At 39.4% G+C, this 23,935-nt stretch overlaps 3 protein-coding genes and 1 long non-coding RNA gene across 4 annotated transcripts; 2 read left to right on the plus strand and 2 right to left on the minus strand.

Moving 5' to 3' along the window:
- Positions 1–294: 294 nt before the first annotated feature.
- Positions 295–11,128, minus strand: LOC108888834 (IgGFc-binding protein). The gene is made up of 12 exons (XM_018685010.2): positions 8,880–11,128; positions 6,894–8,144; positions 6,068–6,411; positions 5,383–5,965; positions 4,683–5,281; positions 3,752–4,585; positions 3,322–3,663; positions 2,638–3,202; positions 1,944–2,143; positions 1,217–1,592; positions 660–940; positions 295–502 (listed from the first exon to the last, which is right to left on the minus strand). Exons 1-10 carry the CDS (start codon positions 8,920–8,922, stop codon positions 1,371–1,373), a joined length of 4,983 nt encoding a protein of 1,660 aa, XP_018540526.2. The 5' UTR covers positions 8,923–11,128; the 3' UTR covers positions 295–502; positions 660–940; positions 1,217–1,370.
- A 27-nt stretch (positions 11,129–11,155) lies between these two features.
- On the plus strand, positions 11,156–13,204 carry ecm1a (extracellular matrix protein 1a). The gene is made up of 4 exons (XM_018685061.2): positions 11,156–11,318; positions 11,415–11,671; positions 12,439–12,644; positions 12,744–13,204. The coding sequence occupies exons 1-3, from the start codon at positions 11,246–11,248 to the stop codon at positions 12,640–12,642; spliced, it is 534 nt and encodes a 177-aa protein (XP_018540577.1). The 5' UTR covers positions 11,156–11,245; the 3' UTR covers positions 12,643–12,644; positions 12,744–13,204.
- Positions 13,205–13,543: 339 nt separating this feature from the next.
- LOC108888867 (phosphatidylinositol 4-phosphate 5-kinase type-1 alpha-like) lies at positions 13,544–23,378 on the plus strand. Its single transcript, XM_051067409.1, is given in 17 exon segments — positions 13,544–13,705; positions 14,060–14,200; positions 14,989–15,023; positions 15,222–15,308; positions 15,905–16,035; positions 16,178–16,202; positions 16,204–16,296; positions 16,537–16,689; positions 17,324–17,623; positions 17,741–17,943; positions 18,079–18,162; positions 18,486–18,534; positions 18,618–18,702; positions 18,793–18,948; positions 19,112–19,328; positions 19,628–19,715; positions 19,819–23,378. Coding segments are annotated over 16 exon segments (1,761 nt in total). The 5' UTR covers positions 13,544–13,705; positions 14,060–14,151; the 3' UTR covers positions 19,825–23,378.
- On the minus strand, positions 18,795–23,935 carry LOC127139579 (uncharacterized). Its single transcript, XR_007809812.1, has 3 exons — positions 23,691–23,935; positions 19,088–19,321; positions 18,795–18,933 (listed from the first exon to the last, which is right to left on the minus strand). It is a non-coding gene; the product is annotated as an uncharacterized LOC127139579 (long non-coding RNA).

Genomic DNA, 23,935 nt, shown 5'->3' on the forward strand with positions numbered 1-23,935 from the left:
CATCAAAATGTCTGATCATAGTCTGTTTTATAACCCTGCATATTCTAGCAGAGTGCGTCCAGCAGTCACTTTCTGCATTAAGAGCCTGCATTAGATGTTTTTCACCAAAAATGACTTCATCATTTTTTAAAATAGATGATAAAAATGGCTGATTAATTTTCTTGGAATCAAGTAATTGATTAATGGACTAATCTTTGCAGGGCATTTTTTTAAATCATATTACACATTTACATACATCTGAAACCCATGCAGAGTCTGAACCTTCTGCAAATAAATGAAGAGACAACATTTTATTCGCTGTTGAAACATGAAGTTTATTATGTGATTATTTCACAAACCCATTTCATCAAAAGTTTGAGGGCAAAAATTAACTCAAATACCATACTTCAAATAAAACTTTCAGTGTTGATTTATTGTAGAATTTTCTGCAGATGATGATACTGGTGAGTTGATCACTGGGTGATGACAAGACGAGGTCTCTTTCACAACTCACTGCAACTCACTGCAAAAAGATAACAAATGTGTTAATTTAGATGAGAAAATTATTTCTTATTGTTTCTTTCCCATATGGCATGTGTAACGTTAGGTGTTCACTGTGTCATGATAAGACAAAAATGAACCTCACAGATACTGCTTTAACCAGCCTGTATCTCACTCACCACGTAGGGAAGTCTTGTGCAGAAAATGAGGCCATGTACTGCTGCATCGTTTCCTCCAATAACTCCCTGAAGTGTCTGACGGGGTGGAGTTTGTCACATGCTCCGCATGCCTTATCCATCATGCTCTCACTCACAGTCACAATGACCTTCTCTGTGATGCTGTAAGACAACTTGAAGTGCGAAGTCATCTCGATGACTATGGTGTTCTCTTTCTCATTCAGACTCACAACAACATTATTTCTGGGCTGGCTGGGGAGAGTAGTCACCCTTTTACCATTGACCTGTAAACAACATCAGATACAGTCATTTGATACAATCATCAGCGTCAAATACAATCATTTTCTTCCTGGCAGATCCTCCACTCTATCTGTATGTTCAAAATGATTTTCATGTATGATTTTTACAAAGCTAGCGAATTGTCTCCTTACTCCAACTTCATATTTAATGAACAGATTTGAGAGTGGCATCCATCTTCACGTCTAACTCTTGTCAAACAAGCAAACCAATGTGAATAAGTATTTCCCAAAATGTTGAACCACTCCTTTAAAAATACCTACCCAGGTCTCCTGTTTGTCTGTGATAGTGACACTCAGGTCATTAAAGTAGACATAAACAGCTACAACACTCTTCACACCAGTCAGTCTGCATTCCTGGAGCTTAGCCACAACCCTGAACCAGTCAGCAGCTGATTGGTCGCAGTGTGTGATGATCTCATAAGCTCCCATGACATTGGATATTGCCGTTCGCCCCATTGAAAAGGGTAATGGATCCTCCGGTCTCTATCCGGCACTCTTTGGGATGGCAGCTGGGGATACCATTCTTGAGCTCACAGATTTCTGTAGCTTTGCATGAAAAGTCCTCACACTCCACTTCACCAGATGTTGTACAGTTGCATTTCCGCTGGCAGCTGTCAGTCGACACAGGCTCACCAATCTAAAGAGGAGAGTGAACAATTAGAGGTTTATTAAAATGAGCACGGTGCAACCTAATATTATTGTAATTTTCATACATTTTATCCTGGTCAGACAAGTCGACAAAAAGCATTTTCTTCTTTCTTTTTCTTACATATATTACATTGACAATGTGCATTTAAAAAAATTGTGTGTGTCATTGCTCACATTAATATACTGTGTGCAGACCTCTAAATCTGTACATGTTTGGAATGGTGTAAAGATCATGCATTGCTTGCACATGTACACATATGTAATGGGCTAATTGAGTGCATTAGCTGCAGCAATGTTAGTATACAACATCTGTCAAACTGAGTAGTGAGGGCCACTTCACCTTATATGTTTGTCCTTTGTAGTAACAACCACAATCCTCCAAGGCAACACAGCCAGTCCCATTGAAGTAGTAGCCTTCCTTACAGCTGCAGCCCTCCATACAAGTGAATGGGCAGGTGATGACGTCGATGAGACCGGGGCATGGATAGGCACAGGTTTCAGCACAGATCTGGTAGTTGCTGTTTTCAGAACACTGAATCGCTACAAAAGAAAGCATATTAAGATCAAATGATGGAACAATAGCATAACATTAAATTCCTGGACTGTGAAGATACAATTAAACAGTCTGTGTCTCCATTAAAAACCAGTGTAATTTCAGACAAACTGAAGATATATTAGAAGAAGGTGCCTTGTGGAGTTTTCTTTCAAATGAACAAACATAATCCTCATCATATGCAATTTGTTTTGCATTTCCTTCCCCATTTAACATTTGAAAGGATTCATTTTATTGTTTTAAATCATGAATTGTCTGTGTTCACTAGCTTCTTCTTCATTGCCCCTGTTGGCCCATTGCATCATTTCTTCACATTACTGCCACCAACAATCAGCAGAATAGCACAAACCTACATACAAACAAAACAGGCACCCACTGGTAAAGACAGGCCCCAAAGGGCTACAAAAACTCCACAAAGCACCTTGAACGGTCTTGGACCCCTAAGATGATGAGTTAAGTTCAGTAGAGAAACAATACATACGGCAGAAATCAGGTGTCCTCCAGTTCTTGATCTTTACTCCAATGGTCTGACAATCAGTTACATATGCTGAGATACTGTTGCAAAGAACCTTGCGGTCTCCTTTAGACATGCAAACATCATAGACACAATCCAGGTAATAATATTCAGGATCTAGTTGACTGTGGCATGCAGCAAAGGGACCATCTTTTGACTTGATTACTCCACAATCCCTCTCAAAGATTTTCTTTTGAGCGTTGTCACATTTGGGGCACTCGTCACCTCTGCAGCCATCTTCACAGGTCACCTCTGAAACGTCCGTTTTCCATGCTGCTCCAAAGGTCTTTACGTCAGTGGTCATTTTTCCATCAGGCAGCTCATACTCACGTGTCTTGTTATTAAAACTGCCGCACAGACCACAGGTTTTGCCTATGTGGCTTTCAGCAATGGTGACTTCAACTCTGTAGATCATGTCATAAGTCACTTTCAGGCCAAAATCTGCTACAATAGCATAGTGAAAGCCTTCTTGGAAGACTTCAACTTGTCCGTCATTGAGGTTCAGTGGAATGTATCTCAAGGTGCCATTCACCTGGAAGACACAAAGAAAGAGATCAGCTGTTTTAAACTATTATCGAGATAAAATCAGGATAAAAATGAATAAAAAGAGGAGTAGTGCTTCGTCAGCCACCTCTTCACAATATTACTAACCATGATCGTATGAAGTTGATTACTTTTGAGGATCAGGGTGTGGCCGTACACCTCCACAGCAACAAGCTTGGCTACAGACAAATGTGGCACATCTGTCCTTGTCCACTTCTCATTCTCCACAACCACGGAGAAATGTTGGAGATCTGAGCTTTCCTGATGGCACAGCGTAGCTGCAGTGTAGGTGCAGGTGCCTTGGAAGTCATAGTGATGGCTGTCAAAGTTTTTGTAATGTGGATCACCTGAGATTGTGCAGGTTGCATTTTCCACTTGTTGACATGATCGAATGTTCTTGTTCAGCGTGCAGTTCTCAAATGGCCCACATGAGTACGGCTTACACATCACCTAAAGTCACAGAGACATTTTCAGAATAACTATAAAGGTAGAATAAAAACTGGTGATGAAGTGAAAGGCTGCTGTAAATAAAACATACTGAGCCATTGCAGGTGCACCTCTGATGACAGTCTTCAGACAGAAAGGTTTGTCCCTTCTTATAATATTTGTGTTTCTCAATGCATCCACACTGGTCTAAAGGCACACACGTGTCTCCACTGAGTAGGTAGCCATTATTGCACACCCATCCCTCCTCACAGGGCCTCTTGCAGTCTTTGGGGGGTAACCCATCGGCACAGGTTGCATGGCAAACATTGCCACAGTGTTCATAGTGACTGTTGTCAGGATGCATCATGTTAGATATGGGACAGAAGTCTTTTGTCCTCCACTGGGACACGTTGACACCTTTCCTTTGGCATTCTATAGTGTACCTGCGGAGATGGCTACACCAGGAGCCTCTCTTGCCATTATAGAGGCACATATCGTACACACAATTCTTAAAAATGCTTTCAGGATTTATGATAGTGTGGCATGCACGGAGGGGGCCTGAGGGGTTTCGTATTAAACCACAGTACTCATTGGTCTCATATTTCTCTTTCTGGGTGATGTCACAGCTTGGACATTCGTTCTTGTCCTTGCAGCCATCAACACAGCCTGGGATCACAGCAACCCTCCAGCTTTTTCCTAGTTCCTCTGCAGACTCTGCCAGAGTACCGTTGCTCAAAAGTAGGTCATCTTTGGGGTTGTTATTGTAATTGCCACACAGACCACACATTGCATTAGCATATGTACTGGGGACTTTGACTTGTACTGTTGAATGCCAGTCATAGGAAACTTGCAGCCCAAAGTCAGTCTTGATCTCAGCAGAGTCGCCAATAAGGTGAACTGTGAAATTCCTTTGTGTGACAGGTAAGTTTTCAATTTCTCCATTTACCTGCAAAACAAGATTGTGTGATTAAAGATGGGACATACTAGCAGCAAAAAAGATGAAAAAAATTACACTGTGATAAATTTGCTATATTGCATCTCACCAAGACTTTGCCATTGCGCCTTCTTGTGACAACGATGGAATTCCCATAAACTTTGACCTCCACCAACTGTGCACCCGAGCCAGCTCTTTTGCCATTGGCATTATTTTGCACCAAAACTTCAAACTGCTGCAGGGAAGGATCTTTCGAGCAGACCCCAGCCAACTGATACACACAGGTGCCGTGGAAGTTGTAGTCGTGCCTATCAAAGGTCTCAAAGTGAGGGCCACGGGTCACGCTGCACTCAGCGTAGGTCAGTGGGTGACATCCCATAAGGTCATCAACCACCTTGCACTCATACCCCTGCTTACAACCTGGTTTCTCACAGTCAACTGTCTTGGTAACTTGGTTGCATGTGCACTTCTCTGTGCAGTTTTCAGTGAAGAAAGAGGCTCCGGCATCTATGTAGTGACCTTTGTACAAACAACCACACTGGGCCTTAGGGACACACTTAGTGCCACTAAGCAGGAAGCCCTTGTCACAGACACAGGTCTCCACACAGCTTTTTCTGCAATGTGTAGCAGCATCTGGGTTTTCACAGGTGGCAGGGCAGGCATTCCCGCAGAACTCATAATGGCTGTTCTCTGGGCATGTGGGTGCAGCTATTTCAGACAAAATGACAATGTGTTAAGGTCACAGAATGAGGGTGAAACTCCAAAAATAAAAGCTGATTTCTCTAATTCTTTTCATTGGAGTTACTCACAGCAGTGGGCAAGGTGCCTCCAGTCGTAAATTTTAATGCCGGCCCTCTGACAGGCATCAGCGTACACTTGCAAGGTGTCACACAGGAAGTTTTTCATCCCCTTGCCCATGCACACATCATACGAACACATCTCATGGAAGACTTTGGATTCAATGACAGCATTACAGTCACTGAGCGGCCCATCCATGATGCTGGTAAGCAAGCTGCAGAAGATCTTTTGTGATATGCTGCCGAAAAAGCTGGGGGTTTCACAGGTCTGACACTGGCCCTCACATTCGTCTCGACACTGAGCATCCTCTGGTAGATCAGGGACCCTCCAGCTCTTGCCAAGGGCCACCGCACTGCTGGCCAGTGAGCCAGTAGGAGTCACCATGTCATCGTCCTTTTTTCTGTTGAAGTTTCCACACATGCCACACACCTTGCCAGAAAAACTGCCCGGCACTGTGATGAGAAGATAGTCCTTCCAGTCATACTGCACAGTCAGGCCAAAATCTGTCTCTACAATGACAGACAGGCCGCTCTGGGATAACTTCACCTTGCCATTGCCCAGGTTGATGGGGAGATTCCACAGTGTGTAGTCCATCTAAAACAGATTCACAAATGTTTTTGAATTGCTTGATTGAATAACCCTCACAGACTGCATGAATAATATGAGTAGTAAAGTTTGTGAAAAGACCTCACTCACCCTGACAAGGCCGAACTCTGATCGTACTATGGCCATAGTGTACCCATAGACCTTAATGATCACCTTGCCGACAAATGTGACCTTTGAATCGGTACGTTTGTCATTATGAGCGTCAACCTCAAAGGCTGGAAAGTCTTCCCCAACATGGCAGTTCTTGACCATCGTGTAGGTGCAGTTGCCCATGAAATTGTAGTACTTGCCATCGAATGTGCGGTAGTGAGGATCACCCATGGCCCAACAGGCACCTGCTTTGATGACCGTTTTTTTGACACATGTTGGGGTGTTTCCTTTCATTTGGCACATTTCATCTTCAGGACATTTTGTGGTGCTGCAGTCATGTTTCTCTGACATGATGTGAAAGGAGGAGAGGACACATGAACCACTTATATGTGAATTTTACTATAAAATACTATTATGCTATATCATGCTATGACTATGCTATACTATGCAATAATATACTATCCTATCCACACTGTGCCATATTACACTATGCTATATTAAGCTGTGCTGTTCTATACTATATGATATTATACAATACTATTGCTATTCTATGCTTTGCTATGTTTTACTGCATTGTTTTATACTATATCATGCCATGCAATGTTATGCCATCTGAGGCTATACTATGCTACATTAAAATACACTATATTATCTTATGCTATGATATGTTATGCTTAATTATGGTAGACTATGTGCTGGAGTATTCTGTGTTGTGCTTTTCTATGCTAGACTCAATTATATGCTATGCTATTCTGTTTGCTATGTTATGCTGTGCTATGCTATACTTTGCATTACACTGTATTATTAACTAACCCTTTCTACTTACCTGCTTGGTCAGCAGATGCAGGAGATCCATACCCATTAGCATAAGCAACACCAAAACTGTAGATGCCGAATGGGGATTTGGGGTGAGATATGTGAGAGAAGCTTGCCCCACTGCTGTAGTACATTTCAGCCCAGGAGAAATCAGTCCCCTCTACTTTTTGCCAGTCAAAGTTAGCAGACTGAGGCTGAGGATCAATTTTGATGCCATCAAGGTCTTTGTTTTTAGCCACAACTATAATATTGTTGTAGAAATCACCCTGTCCCTGTAGGGAGTAGGAAGTGCTAAAATGATCTGTGGGCAGTATAGTCATCAGGAAAGGGTCATAATACTGTATTGGGTAATCAGGGCCCCCATTGAATTCAAATAGGACCTGGACCCCCTTGTCAGATGTCAGATAAATAGCTTGTGGCCAATAAGAGTAGAGCTCAAGAGTTTGTCCTGGAAACATAGGGTAACTCTGGACCTGTCCATTAACTTTTACAGTAATTGTGGAGTGCTGGGATGCTTGGACAAAAACGCTGTCATGTGAATTGGTAAAGACGTTAAGATAAGGCAGGGGTACAATGATGAATTCTTTGCCCCAGCTGTTGACAGGGAGAAGTTGTTCATATACGTGGTTGCAGGAGGTGTATTTCTGAAAACAGCTGTGTCCTGAGGACACAGCAACAGGAAGGCTTGAATCTACTTTAGTGCCACTCAGGTTATCGTCACTTTGAATCTGAACAGTCTCAAATGGCTCTAGATTTATGGTCATCTTGCTTCCTTTCCTGTAATATTTCCCCTCAAATTTGACTGAGCCACGCAGGAAAATCTCAACAGTGTTGGGCTCCTTGTGGTTGGTGATAGAAAATTCTTTGTAGGCGCCTCTTTTAGAGCTGGATGGAGTGAATATGATATACTCAGTCCCCCAGTCCTTCACAGGGTAAACCACAGAGGTGTCTGCCGTGTATTGCTTGAAGTTGAGAGACATCACAGTGACATCTTGGCTAGCCTCAATCAGCACAGCCTGACGGGACTTTTTACTGCCTTCCATCTCCACGCTGTTGGGCAGCTTGAAGGATACACTCTTACCGGGATCAATGTCCCTCTCATAGACCCTACCCACAGCAGTCACCTTCACTCTGGTGCTGCCTTTTGAGGAGGGCAGAGCTGCAACCTCAACCAGGAAATGAGTTTCGCTATTATCACTCCCGAGGTTATGCATGAAAGATGTGGCAAACTCTCTTCCTGCTGGTGAGGCAGAACAGAGCCCTGCAAAAATCACAAGGATGAGGAATGGTGTAAGAAAAACCCAAAACTAAAATATCATAATTTTGTCATTAAATACCAGATAGAGGAAACGCTCAGGTCATTTAGTTAAGTCATTTTATCTATACTACAGTGTAGTTCTGTTACAAGTAAAAGTCCTACATTCAAAATTTCACTTAATATAAAGTAATAAAGTATTAACACAGAAACATACACTTTATGTAGAATGGTCTCTTTCAGAATGACACTGGGTTATATTTATTGATGAATTAATGTGTACACATTTGGTGTGGCTATTTTTAATTACTTTATTTACTGCTGTGTAGCAAGTGAATTTCCCCCAGGGATCAATAAAATCTTATCTTGACCTACACACTATAAATTGATTTTATTTTGTATCAATAATCTGAATCTGCAAAGAAACTAGTGACTAAAGTTATCAAATAAATATAGTTGAGAAAAAAGTACAAGAGTTGCCTCTGAAATGTAGAGAAGTATGAGATACTCAAATACTCAAAGTACAGTATATGTGTAAATGTACTTAGTTACTTTTCACCACTGTTAAATCAATAAAATGTTCTGACAGTTTCTAAACTTTAAAATGAGAGTTGAAATGAGACACTAGCACATATTAAGTGTAATACTAGCTACTGTAAGCTAATTTCTAGGAAAGGTCTTTATTTTCAAACATTTTAGACATGTATGATAATAATAAGTTGCCTTCTTTTGTTTACTTACCAACCACCAGAAAACCCACAAGACAGTAGCCCAGCCCTTTCATTGTTAAACCTAAAATAATGCACACACATCAAATCAATCACCAAAATTAACAGATATACTGCAGATACACAAACACAGGTTTTGGAGACAAACATACTGGATTTTTTTTTTTTTTTGTCTTATCTCTCTCTTGGAATTTCCCAAAAATAAAATATCTATATTTGGAAATATACATATTAAGTATTATCATTTGAAAACATCACAGTTTAACAGACAAGTTCAAGAAATGGAAAGTGCTTCTTTCCCCCAAAACATATTTTAACAGGCAGTACTCCAGTGGTAATAAAACTGACAGCATGGCCTCATCCCTGAAATCATATTGGTGAATTTCATTTACAAGAACCAGAGAAGCAGTTTCCTTCCCTACAACACTGCCTATTTTCAATGTGCACAGAGAAGGGAAATGTCTGAAAACTCCAGCAACATACAGTCGTTCCTTATACTACAGGTATTGTTGAGGTTTGACCTTTTTCAGACTTTTATGTACCACCAGTAGACTGACAAATCTGACATTTTTGGCATGACACGTTCATCAGAGCATGATCAAGTCTGAGAGACACTACAATAATCCACATTTTAAGACTGTTATTAAAAAAAGTACAGAAGTCACTTTGAGCTATACATAGTGATTTACCATTCAAAGATTCGTAGAGATTTGCTTCAGTTTATAAATCCAATTTAAGAATTGTCACTAAAATATATAGTTATCATATTTGCAAATAAATCTTACCCTGAACTGGAAAACCTGGCATCTGGATGAATGGCATCTCGGCTAATGGCCTTTTATTTGTCTTGGTAATGCAGAGGAAGCCAATCAGGGAGAAGGTGTCATGCTGCCTGCATCGATGCCAAGTCACCAACCGACTAATCGCATGCCAAAATTCTCCTTTTTAGTGTCGACATTTTTCACGTGTATGATAAAAAACTTATCAGGATCTGGTTTAAGGCTGGACGGCAGCTGCATTTTTCATATTATCCAGGAGATTAACTGTATAAGCTCTATGAGTTTTATACGACTGGGAAATGTTTCTCATCTCGTGAAGAATGGATTCTTATCTGAGAAACATTAAAAGTATACATTAGACTCTGACTTGATAGTGAGGCTTAATTAAATGTATATTAAATATGTTATGCCATGGTTCATGGTTCAAGTTTAGACCATTCAAAAGTTTGACTTAAATGAAACTAATAGACTTACATCATAGATGTTTATCACGAGGTGTATGATGAATACAAATATCAGGTGATTTTCTTGAACTTTGCATGGGATTGGCCTTTTTCATCCAAATATTTGACATTTATGAGTGAATTTATGAGAGGGAAGGCTAACCTGGAAAAATGTGGGGGTAAAAAGGGGTCATGACTTTTCTCTGTTGTATAAGGACCATGGAGACAAATAAAAACAAATACCAAAATAAAATTTTGGCTTACAGTGAAGCAACACTTGTACAGTACATGAGAAGGATATAAATCCAATCAGTCACTATCTGACAGCTGAAGATTGTATTTGTGATAACACTGCATATGTTAAGGGTGGTGAATGGTCATATCTGAGGTCACACCCCAGCAACCACCTGAAACACAAAACAGTCCAGTCAAATACTGATGGCCACTTGTTACTAATGTCCAGATAAATGGATAATATATATTAAACAAAAGATAAAAAATGCTTCTAATATTAGCTGGAAAAAAGGTAGAGGTTCAATCAATCAAAGCCTCTTTAACAGCACAATGCAGACAGCAGGAATAATTGTGCGAGGATTGTTTGAATTTTAGGGAGTGAAAAACAATTAATGTGATTCACTAAGTTTTTAGTGAGTGCATCCTTCATTCCACTCACATGTAGCAAGTCAAAACAACATGAGACCTTCAGCATTTTTTTGGTGAGTGTAACCCATCCTGCGATAATGGGAAGCACACTCAGCAAAGTTTTGGAAAACAGGAATTAGGGGAGTTTACCGAAAGGGTTTTTAAGTTTTGGGAAAAATAAGAATGGTTTTGATAAACATGCCACTCTGTGCCAAGATTAAATATTTTACCACTGGCTTTAAGCTTGACCTTGGGAGTTTGTAGGAATGGTTTTGTACCTCGCACATGCCAGTGGATATCACTAAAGTTCAAACTCATTTTGTTTTTATCTTGATGTTTCAACATGATGTTACTCTCCCCTAAACCACCACCACTTCCCCTCACCCCTTCCACCCCCACTTCCAAGCATTTGACGCCCTCAGACTCACTCCTCTCGCCCATATAAGCTGATCGCTGCTGATCCAGTCATGATACTTTTTCAAACTTAAGTATTCATCACACATCACTTTACAGCTATGACTTCAACTGGAGGCCTCGCAGGATTTTGGATGGTTGCACTGCTGACTGTTTACAGTGCAAATCTGGGAGGTAATTTCTTTAGATCCTTTGTATTTTTATACTTAATCTGCTCTTCCAGAAACAAAGCTGTTAACCTCAGTGTTGCTTTCTGTTTCATTTCCACAGAGACCCAAACAAACTCTCTCAACGAGCCTGACGTCCCTTTCCCACCCGCCTGTCCCACGGCTCACAACCTCGCCACCATTTGCCATCATGGTCAGGGTCGGCCCAGATACCCGGCCAGCTTCTTCCCGGGCTCTGGTGCCAGTCACTTCCGCCGTCGTGGAAACGCCATCAACCGCCTGGAGTCGTGGTTCAGCTTGTGCTGCAGCGGACAAGTGGCACAGCAGACCAACCAGATCCTGTGCTGCGCCCAACAAGCTGTGAGTCTCTGATTGTGTTTGTATGTGTTTGAGGGAGAAAAATGACAACAGACAGACAAGGTTGAGGAGATAACCCTGTTAGTTTTTTTTTTTTAATTACTAATTAAATTAATGTTTAAGGTGAGGAAATCTGACTGTTCTATCTAGATACACCAGTGTTTGGATAAAGTATAATAGCATGTTGTTGTATATTCCATATATACAACTATACTGTATATGTATCTAATATAGATAATATTCTAATCTTATCCCAACCACTTATGAAAAACTACTGTGAACTTATCCTCTACAATCATAGATTCAAAATGTATGTATTTTTTTCCCTGAAAAACATAAAAAATACCTTCTGTGACTAGCAGTATTTCAGAACATTCACAAAGATGAGACTCATTGTAAGATTTGTTTACAAATATAAGGATTTTGTCATAACTATGCTCAAAATTTGGCATGTAAATGACAAGATTCATGTCACATTACAAAAACTGGTTGAATTTCATGGGAGGAAATTAGGAAATAATATATTTTCACCTGGTATCTCAGGTCTTAAAGAATACAGAGGCAGAAAAAGTTAAAAATAAATAAAAGGAACTCCCATGTAATGTTTTGTACACACACAAAACGCTAAATATTTTTGCTGCACTCATATAACAAGCAATAGATTTAACTGAGTGAACAGGGTGAGGAGAATTTTTGAGGATGATGCATGCTTTTTCTGGCTGAGGTGAAATAGCCTACAACCTTCTAACATTAGTATGTTTTTCTTACAGTGGAAACAGGCTCTGTCTCAGTTCTGTGTGGAAGAATATGCCACCATGACTCTCCCATATGAGTGCTGTGAGAGCAAAGGAGACGCACGGTGGACATGTTTCAACAGTGAGCTGCCAAACCCAAACTACAGCCCAACACCAGGCTACACCGCACCCCAAGTCCCAGAGGAGCTGGGATTCACCTTCAATGCAAATGCTTGCTAAGGGTAAAAAAAAAAAAAAAAAAAACAGAAAAAGCTTCATCAGTCAAATATGGAAGATCATGCTGAGTCAATGCTTTGGTTTTTTTTTTTTTTTTTCTGCAGGTCTTTGCCTCAGGTGCTCAGAAGAGGAAAGGACATGCTGGTTTGGTTTCTGCTGTGCGAGGACAATAAAAGCACAACACAGGTCTATATTTTAGCCCAGCTTTGCAATGACAACAAGAAACACATTAATGTTCACTTTTATAATTTCTGACATATAGCGCTCCTTGTTAAATGAAGATATATAAGTTGTCACATGCTTTTGTATCACTGAACAAACCATCTGTATTGCACTAGACATGACTCTGGTGAAACATCAGGTTGGTCAGATTTTTTCCATCCCTGCACTCACGCAATAAAAAAAACTCACAGATGTAATAAAACAAGGGTCCACCAGGGGTCACTGCTTCATGTAATGGTTGGGTGTGCGATATTTACATATCAATAATCAATACGAAAAGTGAGCTGATCATCCTGAATGACAATGTGTAGTAAAAGTCATAAATAAACACTTACCACAGTTATTGTATGTACTGTATGGTCATTTGCTCCACACCACAAAAACAAAAAACACGACCAGCACATTTCCTGTTTGGCTTCGAAATAAAAGGAACTCTTTAAATCAAAATCATTCACAAACACGGTCAATAAAAATGTAAAACTTAAAGAGTGGGTAAGAGTAATATTCATGATGTGATCATGATTAAAACATACATACCTATGTCATAAAATGTGGGTTTTATATTGATGGCTTTACCCAGCAACACCGAGCACTTCCACACTTACGTTTAAGTGGCAGATAAGGTATAGTTATTAGTTATTTTACTGTGACATTGTATTTTATTGTGAAAGACACTTCACCGGAAGTGCTGTGCTTGGTCTGGCTAGCAGAGCAGAACACAAAACTGCTGCTTCCGCACTGCTTCCTTGTTTATTAGTTTTAGGAAAAACTGTGCCTTTAGAAGAGAGAAGGTTGATGTTTTCTTACCCTGGAAACTGAGAGAACTCCTCCACAAGATTTTCGAGTGAGTCCATTGTTTGTTTGTGTTGTTTTTTTTGCCAGTTATTACTGTGTGTTAATGGGTTGGTTTCAGTTAGAAAAGTTAAAGCAGAATTAGCAGCTAGCTTACTCGCCTCTGTTTAAATGTCGTAATCCAGATATCCCGGTTGCTGGTAGGGTAGCCTGTTACAACATGCACCAGTCTTACCATTCAGTACCACTTCTCTTAAGTTACATTATTCACTAGTCAGTTTATATCCAGATCAGCTCCTCCAGCAGCAGAGTAAGTCAACGTGGCTGTTGTCAATATTTGTAGCATGAAGTCATCAGGAGTTAGGTTTTTTTGTGTGTATTAATGGCCTACTTTTTGTCCAAACAGGTCCACCCACCTACTTCAAGTGCGCTCTCCGACAAAGGAAATCGGGATCTGATCTTCATCACAAACAGGTCTGAGTTCAGATACTGCTCTGAATGGCCACAGCTGCAGAGGAGACTCCAGGGCTACAGAGCCACACTGACAGTAAGAACTGTTTTAACAACATATAAAATCATAGCTGAAATTGTTAATCAATTAATAGATTAGTGAATTGGCAGACAATTTAAACTATTTTAATAACTGATTAACTGTTTAAAAGTATTTTTTTAAATGTCAAAATAGCTGAAGATCTCAAAAGCAGGGATTTGCTGCATTTCCTAGGCTTGAGCTACAGTAAACTGAACTGTTGTTCAAATCAAGAAATTTTAAGATGTCACTTTTTGGGCTTTGGACAGTTGCTTTGGGCACTTCTCACTATTTTCAGAACTTTTCAAACCAAATTCTTAAAGAAAATGGTTGGTGATTAAAATCGAAAAAGCTGAGGACAGCACCCCCAGTTTATAAGACACACTTTTTAGGTTGTGTTTCTTGAAAGACAAAAGTGAACTGTTTAGGTCTAATGTTGAATTAGGCTCTCAGGAACATACCTTTTTTTTAAACAGAGATCAGGACATTAACTGATACTGTGTGGACTCATTTAAATAATAATAGCATACTTATCTAATTCCTCCCATTGCACGCAAAGACCTGCAGAGTCAGTTGTGGAGGAGACTGTCTTCTCTCAGAGGTAATGAACGAGGTGCGTCTGCATGCTTGCGTCAGAGCTCGGCTGCACTTTGTTCACAGCATTAGGGAATGGTGTAACTCAGGATGTGTTGTTGGACGTTAATGCACATAGTGTGCAAATTGCATCTGTCTGATTAACTAATTTCCTTTCCTCCGTGTGTATGTTTTCTGTAACTTGCTGTATCTCCCCCATTTTCTCACCCCAGACACACCCGGGACTCGAAAAAATGCTCCTCCAGAGGTAAGAAATAGCTGATTTGTGTGGAAGGGAATGTGTAATCCACTTCTTTGTCAGTTAGGAAACACACATTGCGTTCTTCTTAAACTGTTTGGAATTTACATTTCCTCTTTTCCTTCCCCTTTGACCCATATTGCTGCAAACTTGCAATGAGTTATTTTCCTCCTGTAATCCTCCCTGCTGCCATGTTTCCACTGACAGGGGCCAAGCACCACCATGTCTCAGGCCATGAAAAAAACTATTGGCCATCGTGGAATTGATCCCACTGGGGAAACCACATACAAGAAGGTGGGAGATCAGCTCATCATTGACTGACACACATTTACTTACACTCACTTGGAGCTCATTATCTGTTGATCTGCTGTTAATTTTATTGATTAATTCACACGATCAGCCAGAGGTGACATCTTCATATGTCTTGTTTTCTCTGACCAGCAGTCTAAAATCCAAAGTAAATTTAATGTTTGGAGTTTTTGCTTAAAAGATGACTTATACGATTAGCATATTATCAAAATAGTTGCAGATTAATTATCTTGTGATTGAGTAATCAGTTAATCTAGTAATTGTTGTAGGTTCACACTCAGTGTTAATGTTTAAAAATATGGGAACCCTTCTAGTCAAATAGAAACAATGTGTTATTTCTGTTTCTTGTCAGTGACGCAAGTCTAATTGTGGAGATTGCTTATGATTGTTTAACTTAATGCATATTGATATTAACTTAAAATGTATAGATGGTGTTTAAAGGAACGTAATACAGATTATGTGTGAGGACTTAAAATGTGCTCTGTCAACAGACACCCTGCAAAAGTTACCTGCCTCTGTGACGTGCCACTCATTAATTTTAAGCTGTCATGTGATACATATTAGTTTTCTCTTTCTTCCAGACAACCTCATCAGCCCTGAAAGGCGCCATCCAGTTAGGAATCACGCACACGGTGGGCAGCTTGAGCCAAAAACCAGAGAGAGACGTGCTGCTGCAGGATTTTGAAGTGGTGGAAAGCATCTTCTTCCCCAAGTGAGACTTTTTAATTATGAAAAGATGTTTAAATGCATGCTTCTTACATCAGTATGTTTTGTCTTTACTACATGAATACATCTTTACATAACCTCACTCATTTGTGATGTGATCTTGTAACTCCTCTGTCTTTTACTGACAGTGAGGGCAGCAACCTGACACCAGGCGCACCACTATGGAGACTTCAGGTTCAAGACATATGCCCCTATCGCCTTTCGCTACTTCAGGGAGATGTTTGGCATCCGGCCTGATGACTACATGGTATTCTTGTTTACTCAGCATCTGTTGTACTCAAAAAAATGTAAAAATAAATAGAACAATAAATCTCTGAAGAAAGGGAAAGAGTTGTGAATTGTCAGGAGAAAGGAGTAATTGAGGAACTGGAAAGAGTGAAACTAAGGAAGTGTTGACGCACTAGAGGTGGAGCTGCTGACAATGTTAAGGCACGGCTGACTGTTGATTTTCCTGTTTCTAACACCATCTGCTCTGTTCCGGTTACAGTATTCTCTGTGTAATGAACGGCTGATTGAGCTGTCAAACTCTGGCGCCAGTGGATCGCTTTTCTATGTCTCAAGTGATGATGAGTACATCATTAAGACAGTGCAGCACAAAGAGGCAGAATTTCTGCAGAAACTGCTACCAGGATACTTCATGGTAAGACCTAATGAGGAGCTACAGGTACAAGATGGTATCTGCATGTGACTGCTCCACCCAATAAAACCTATGCACTGGCTCCTAATCATCATCCTCTTGTCCACTAATCCAACAAAGTCTTTGATACCACTTGTACTGTCACAGTGAAACATTGATTGGATTGGATGGACTGGATTAACAGATTATCTTATCACCTGAAAACTTATCTGCAATCACTTTGATAAATGATTGATTTTTTACACTCATTTTTCAAGCGAAAATGTCAAACATTTACTCGTTATAGTTTCTCAGAAGCTAGCAGATTTTTCATAACATAAATGATAATTAGTTGCAGCTCAAAAGTCATCAAAAGATTTTATTTGCAATTTTTCTATTAATACTGTCAAGCCTGGTTCTATATTATTTACTAGTTCAGGTCCTAATGTTTAACATATAAGACATCACTGTTTGGTTTTGACTTGACAAAACCTAGGAAGATGCTGCATGTTTCCACCACCATGTATTTTCATTTTCAAAACTAACAGATTAGGTTGAAGTCTGCAACAGTTTCATGTCAATTTGATTCTTGTGAATTATACCAATCCTTGTATAATACTGTTTTAATATTTTACCTTCCTCCTCTCTCCTCTTCTAGAACCTGAACCAGAACAAGCGGACCTTATTGCCAAAGTTTTATGGACTCTACTGTGTCCAGGCAGGGGGTAAAAACATCCGTATTGCAGTCATGAACAATCTGCTTCCTAGCGCTGTAAGGATGCACCTCAAGTACGATCTAAAGGGCTCCACCTATAAGCGACGGGCCTCAGCTAAAGAGAGGGACAAGGCTGTGCCCACATACAAGGACCTGGATTTCATGCAGGACATGCCTGAGGGGCTGTTACTGGAGGGAGACAAGCACAATGCTGTTTGCAAGACCATCCAGAGAGACTGTCTGGTGAGAACTGCAGTAAAATGCCTCTCTAAACATGAGGCTACAAGCATGATATTCTCAAATTCATTTGAACATCAGTCACTGGTCTCATAGTACTTGTGCTGCTTGATTTCCATTCAGCTCCTGCAGAGTTTCAAGATTATGGACTACAGCCTTCTGGTGGGAATCCACAATCTAGATCAGGCCTGTCGAGAGCAGGTGAGAGAAGAGGCAGCGTCCCTGGACCAGAGGAGGCCACAAGGCCAAAAGTCTCTGTACAGCACTGCTATAGAGGCCATCCAGGCAGAGGCAGGGAGCATGGGCTCACTGGACACAGAGGACAAGTGAGTGACAGGGTTTCTGTGGCCACAGAGCGGTCATATGTGAGGCAACTTGCTTTTAACATTTTGTCTCACCACAGTGATGTGTTTACTTAGAGGAATGACTGAACACTACATGATATTTATTTTGTTTTACAGAACTGGAGGAATACCAGCACGAAACTCAAAAGGCGAGAGACTGCTGGTGTATATTGGTATCATTGATATTCTACAGTCCTATAGGTAAACTGTGCATATTTACATACCTACATACCACTTGTTCAGTCTGTTAGACTTACACAGTGCCTACATAATCTAAATAGTAAAAGCAGTAGATGTTACTAGTCAGCTGGTGGCCAAGCAGTCGATGAATGAGCTGTTGTTTGTAGGGCAGTGTAAATGCAACTTCAGGGCTCTGTCTGAGCTAAGAGCAAGCTTCATTTGTTCTGTAAATGCAGAAATGATGAAGTTTTAAGTCAATGTCATTTTGTGGTCAGTGTGTTATGTGAAACCAAATGCATTTGTCACTTCTGCAAGTAATCTACAGGTCATGTATTTATTTTCAGATTAGTAAAGAAGCTTGAACACTCATGGAAGGCTTTGGTTCACGACGGGGTAAGGTGCCTCTGCTGCCTCAGTTAATTGTGTTTTTAATTTAAGAATACAGATGTTAACTTGTAATCATTCCTTTTTTCCAGGATACTGTATCTGTACACAGACCAAGTTTTTATGCAGAGCGATTTCAGAAGTTCATGTGCAGTACAGTCTTCAGGAAGATCTCACGTATGTATAGACTGTATCTGTGAGCATGAAAACATACTGTCAGTCTCATCTAAGAGACTCTTAATTAACACTTTTCTGTCTTGTATCTAGTGAAGACCTCCCCGTCTAAGAAGCGCCGTGCAGTTGGCCACGGTCCTTTGAGAAAAGGAGCTGGCTCTGGGCCTCTTCTGTTGACCCCAACCAGCAGCAACAACCAGCAGCCTGTACTCCAACATCAGTTCAGCTCTGACACTGAGGGAGACAATGGTAAGAACAGGAATAAAGAGAAGAGGGAGGTTTTAACTGAAGTGTGAGAAAAAAGCTTTTGTGTACTGATAACCGCAGAGATTCAGTCTTGCAGCATGTACCAGCATGTGATGTGTTTCTTTCACAACACAGCACTAACCGTTTTTCTTCCTGTACCACCCAGTCATGCAGTCAGGTCGTCCCGACCTCCTCCCAAAGACCATACCACCCAGCAACGCTGCTGGCAACACAGCTGAAACTGCCGTTTCCTCCTCCACGGGAAACCCTGGATCTGCTCCCACAAGTCAGCCAGTGACTCACTCTCAGGATACTGGCAAGTCAGTGGGAGTAGATTTAAACAGCATGTTGAGCAAAGCCCAGGAGAACAACACCCCTAAGAGGTAAGAGGGAGAAGTACACATGAAGATTAGTAGTTAAACAAGAAATCCCTTGTAGTAAATTGATTTAAAAATTAGTTGAGTGCTGTCATAGATTCAAAAATATTTCTAAATAAATACATATAGTATTATGATTTTTTAAAACATTTTTTTAATCCCCATAATGTAATTTGTCTGTTTTTACAAACTTAAATGCAAATGAAATGTTCAAATCACAAATCAGGCTCATTCACATGGATGCATTTTCTATGTATTGTATTGTATACAAGCTATACAATTTACTTCCCCTTTTTTGTTTTCAGAGCTGAGGCTGGGACTCTTGAAGCAAGTATTGGTGGTGAGGACGTAATCTCTCTCAGTGACATAGTTCCTAATGCAAGCAAATGTTCTGTAAGTTGGTTTTCTCAAAGTTCTCAGGCTTTTCTGTGACACTTTTTCTTTTCGCTTTTCACTGAGTAGTTCTCTAATCAGGTTCATTGCTCTTGGTCTACAGGTGTAGACGTGGGAAAGAGAACTGGACTCAAATGAACCTGAAACAAACTTACAGGATGTTACGAGCATGGATGAAATGTTACAACCCCCTTGGTGTGATTTGAGGTACCAAAACTGGAAAAGTGCATCAGCAGGACCAAGTGGGATCTTTTTTTTTCTTTTCTTTTTTTTTTTTGCACTTCGATTTCCAAACTTTTACATGGTATGAGCATGTTAGTCAGTTGTTGTGTTCTGACACTAGTAATTGCAGGTACGTTAATGCTGTGGTTATTTAACACTATTATTCATCTCATAGGAATGTTTATATGGACAACCAAAGTTTATTGCTCATGGATGTGCTCAACTAAGCCAGCATTTGGTGTAGTGTATAACATGAGGACTTTGCCTTATTTGAGAGCAAACTCCTTTATTCAAGCCCAGTTATTTTGAATTTACTGTCTAGTTTTTTGGTATTAATTCCTTTTTTCCTGTTTTCCTCATTACTGTAGCAGTAATGTGTACTTGGTTCCGTAAGTGGGAAGTGTCTAGAATACTGCTCCTTTAACACAAAACTATACTATCTGGAATGGGAACACAGTTTTGTACAGAAGGCTTTTCTTTTTTAAAGAAATTACTATGTGTGTTCATATGTGGTAATCTACATTTTAAGATTACTCTAAATGAAAATCATGCTGGAGAGAGAGGTGATTCTATTTAACCAGCTGTTCTAATGGACCTGTACTTCTGTAGAGACTGTGAATCCTCTCGTGTGTTGGGTTTTTTTAAAAAAAATTATTGTCTTCTTTTTTTCTTCTTTTTTCTTAATCCTTATACACTGTATGATCTGATATCAGCTTCAGGTTTTGTGTGTGGGTAGCTTATGACCAAATGGGACCAATAAGCTGATACTCAGATGGCTGTGGACAAACTACCAAGGCAAACAGTGACCTGGGGCCTGTCTCATGAAGTAGTTAGTTAGTCAGCAATATTTTGAGTGAACCTCATCTTGTCAATGTCACAGTCAACACTCAAGTTTGTGCTCAATACCTAATGTTTACTAATGCCACTGACCAAACATGTAAGGAGCATTTAATAGCAGAAATATAGGAATATGAGAACCACCTCCTCAATAATCAAGTGAGGTGCCAAAGAGCACAGCGTGACTTTATTACAAACTGGTACAATCACTTTGTTTTCCATGATAATTGTTGGTACTGCTAATAGTATTAAAAGTAAATGTTAGCAGTATAACAAGCAGAGCGTAGCCTTGCTAGTGGCAGTGGTTAATTAATTTACTGTTGCTTGTCACTTTTGCTGCTTTTTTGTGTTAATTTTGTTTTTGTTTTTGTTGTTGTGTTAATATCCCTGTTGGCTCAGGGTAGTCTTATATATGTATTTACTGCTCATCACAGCAGCCCTAAAGAACATTAAGTGATTTGGTACAATATAAAGAAACAACTGTGTCATATACACTCCATTGCCAGTTTATTAATTACTCCTAGCAAAAGACCTAATGCACTTTCCTACCTTCATGAAGGTTATGATGTTCTGTTTTTATTGAAACTGTTTCAGAGAGGTGTTGATTCAATTATATGATCATTGTGGTTATCCTGATAGATGTTCTTATTATTTTGTCTATTGCTTTTCTATCAATAAGGATAGACTCTATATAACAGCTCTCTGAATAATTAGACTGCAGCTAGGTGGACTTAATAAACTAGCAACTGAGTGTGTATAACAATGAGAGATTGTGTCACTGATGCATGACACCAGAAATTAGGCCTCACTAATATCATCCAATTGCAGACCTGCAGATACAGACTTGCTGATGTGCACCATATGCAGGCACAGAAATTACCGCTTCAGCAATTCAGACACAGGAGCCACCTTGAAGCCAGCGAGTGTTAAAACATTTTTTTGGTTTTGTTTTTGCTTTTTGTTTGTGCATGTTGGTTGATGTATGTTTGTGTGTTTGCTGTGTTATATTTTACATTTTAACATCACAAGAAGTCTTTTAAATTAGAACATATATTGTAGGAGAGATTAGAAAGACTTACTTACTGTGGAGAAGTGAGAGTTTGTCCTGAGCTGATTTTTTTTTTTGTCCCAAAAAACTAGAGTGGGATGCCAGGCCCCTCCCCCTCAAAAAAAAAAAAAAAAAAAGCAGTGTAGCTTGGCAAGACTTTTTACTTTGCTGCTGAATATTTGAACTGTAAACTTGGGTGGTACTGCAATTTTTTATTTACACTTCTCTACTATTTGCTGTTGTCTGCTGCTAAAAGAAAAAAAAATACTATGCATAAAGTAAATATAATATGGATAACACAAATTTTAGTGATCACTTACTTTCCACTCCAGGCTGCTTATAGACTAGAGTAGAAATATATTTACACATTGATTTATGATGTATTCCTTTAGTATATGATGTATTCCTGTTCCTGCTTTTTGCATTCGAGTGGTGCATTTAGTATGTTCTAAACATTACTCACATTAATTAATTATATTAATTATAATGTTAATATGATTTTTGTTGCTGTATTTTCCCCACAGGGATAAGTATTTTTATCCCATCTCTTACTTGTTGATTTGTTGATGTTGCATGTCATTGGCTGGTAGTTAAAAACTAGGCCTCTGTCATGTACACAAGCTCATAGTTGGACTGGTAGGCTCAGGGTTAAGCAGAAACAGTTGTGTGAGTCATCCAGAATTGCCAGAGTTGTGAAGTGTAGTGAGGCTGACAACTTAAAGAGAGATTTTTGAGACAGGCCCCAACTATGGTATACTTGCTATTTTTTCACTAGGAATATATGGTGATGGCTGCCTGATGTGTGAAAGTAAACAAGACAAAACAGTTTGTCTGCCGTTTTTTTTTTAAACTAAAACTGATTTAAATAGTATTGGTGGTTTAATACAAGTTGGCCTTTGCACTCAAAATGGTTTTGCAGTGTTTTAACGTGATACAACGTGATGCATGATGTTGAACTAACCATATGTATGCGTGAATGAATAGACTGTGCAATACATAAAGTGAATTGACAATTTTCCAAGATGAACAAGCATCATTTGGGCATTTTTATACATCCTGTAAATGGTATGTACAGGTTATTTTATTCTTTTGGCTGTTAAATCAAACTGTCAGACAATACTCTGTCCCAACATTGAAAGTGAAACTGTGCCTTATTGGAAAAACTCCAAAGCAGTTAAATTTGCAGCCTATGAACCAAACATGTGAATAGTCCTATTTATTATAGTATTTATTACTGTATGTATTTCTCTGGTTTCCAAAATGTATGTTAACGGTGATAATGGATTGAGAATGTGCTTTTCTTTAGCACAACAAGCCTGTATCTAAGGCATGCAACTGTTAAAATATAGAAACTTTGTATTGATTTTGGAAATTATCATAACAACTGTTAAATCATTCTGTATTTTTTCTGTTTACTTAAATTTCCTTACATTTGCTTTTGAATTGTATACTATAAATGTATGCACATCCGTATACAAGGATCACAACAATGCCTTTTTGCTCTTTTAGGGTGTTTTTGTACACTTGTACCTGAAGTTATTAAAGAAGAAAAAATCCCTGTTGCTTTTGTTTCACTATATTGCATTATACAGATTTTCAACTTTCTACTCTCAAGTATGCATTGCTAAAGTAATTAGGCAGATATTTAAATTACTGTATTTGCCAAAAAGATAGTCACCTGCCTTTTTTAAAATCATTTTTCCTGGAGATTTACTTTATCAGTGCCAAATTGCATATACCATGATATATCAACATCACACAATCCTGGTCTGTATTTGCACTAAGGATTTTTTTTTTTTTTTTTTGTCAAAATTCTCATCTATCCTGAGTTATCTCTGAGACAAATGAGAAAACTTTAGTTGGTCTACCTTTAAAAAAATAGTCGTCCATAGTCGTCTAGTAGTAGTCCATGGGAAGCACTTGAAAGCTCCAGGTAAAAGAAAAACGGTGGACCATGAGGCTTTTTTATGTCCAAATATTCTTTTTTATCGTGTGCTATCCTCACAACAGCTGAGCAGACTCCAGTGGCGTTAAAAGATGTGGATGAACGTTCAAAAAAGAAAGAACTGTAAGTGGACCTTGAGTTTAAGGAATATCGCTGCCTACTGTTCGC

This window comes from Lates calcarifer, linkage group LG3 (genome assembly GCF_001640805.2).
Source record: "Lates calcarifer isolate ASB-BC8 linkage group LG3, TLL_Latcal_v3, whole genome shotgun sequence".
Lineage (NCBI taxonomy): Eukaryota > Metazoa > Chordata > Actinopteri > Centropomidae > Lates > Lates calcarifer.

What these genes read in the sequence shown, in the direction of transcription:
- LOC108888834 (XM_018685010.2), bottom strand. Translation starts at nt 8,922, where the DNA reads ATGAAAGGGCTGGGCTACTGTCTTGTGGGTTTTCTGGTGGTTG. An exon ending in TGTGGGTTTTCTGGTGGTTG is followed by an intron (nt 8,145 to 8,879) that starts GTAAGTAAACAA and finishes TGATTTTTGCAG; the next exon opens with GGCTCTGTTCTGCCTCACCA. An exon ending in ATCAACTTCATACGATCATG is followed by an intron (nt 3,203 to 3,321) that starts GTTAGTAATATT and finishes TGTGTCTTCCAG; the next exon opens with GTGAATGGCACCTTGAGATA.
- ecm1a (XM_018685061.2), top strand. Translation starts at nt 11,246, where the DNA reads ATGACTTCAACTGGAGGCCTCGCAGGATTTTGGATGGTTGCACTGCTG. An exon ending in TTACAGTGCAAATCTGGGAG is followed by an intron (nt 11,319 to 11,414) that starts GTAATTTCTTTA and finishes TCATTTCCACAG; the next exon opens with AGACCCAAACAAACTCTCTC. An exon ending in TGTGCTGCGCCCAACAAGCT is followed by an intron (nt 11,672 to 12,438) that starts GTGAGTCTCTGA and finishes TTTTTCTTACAG; the next exon opens with TGGAAACAGGCTCTGTCTCA.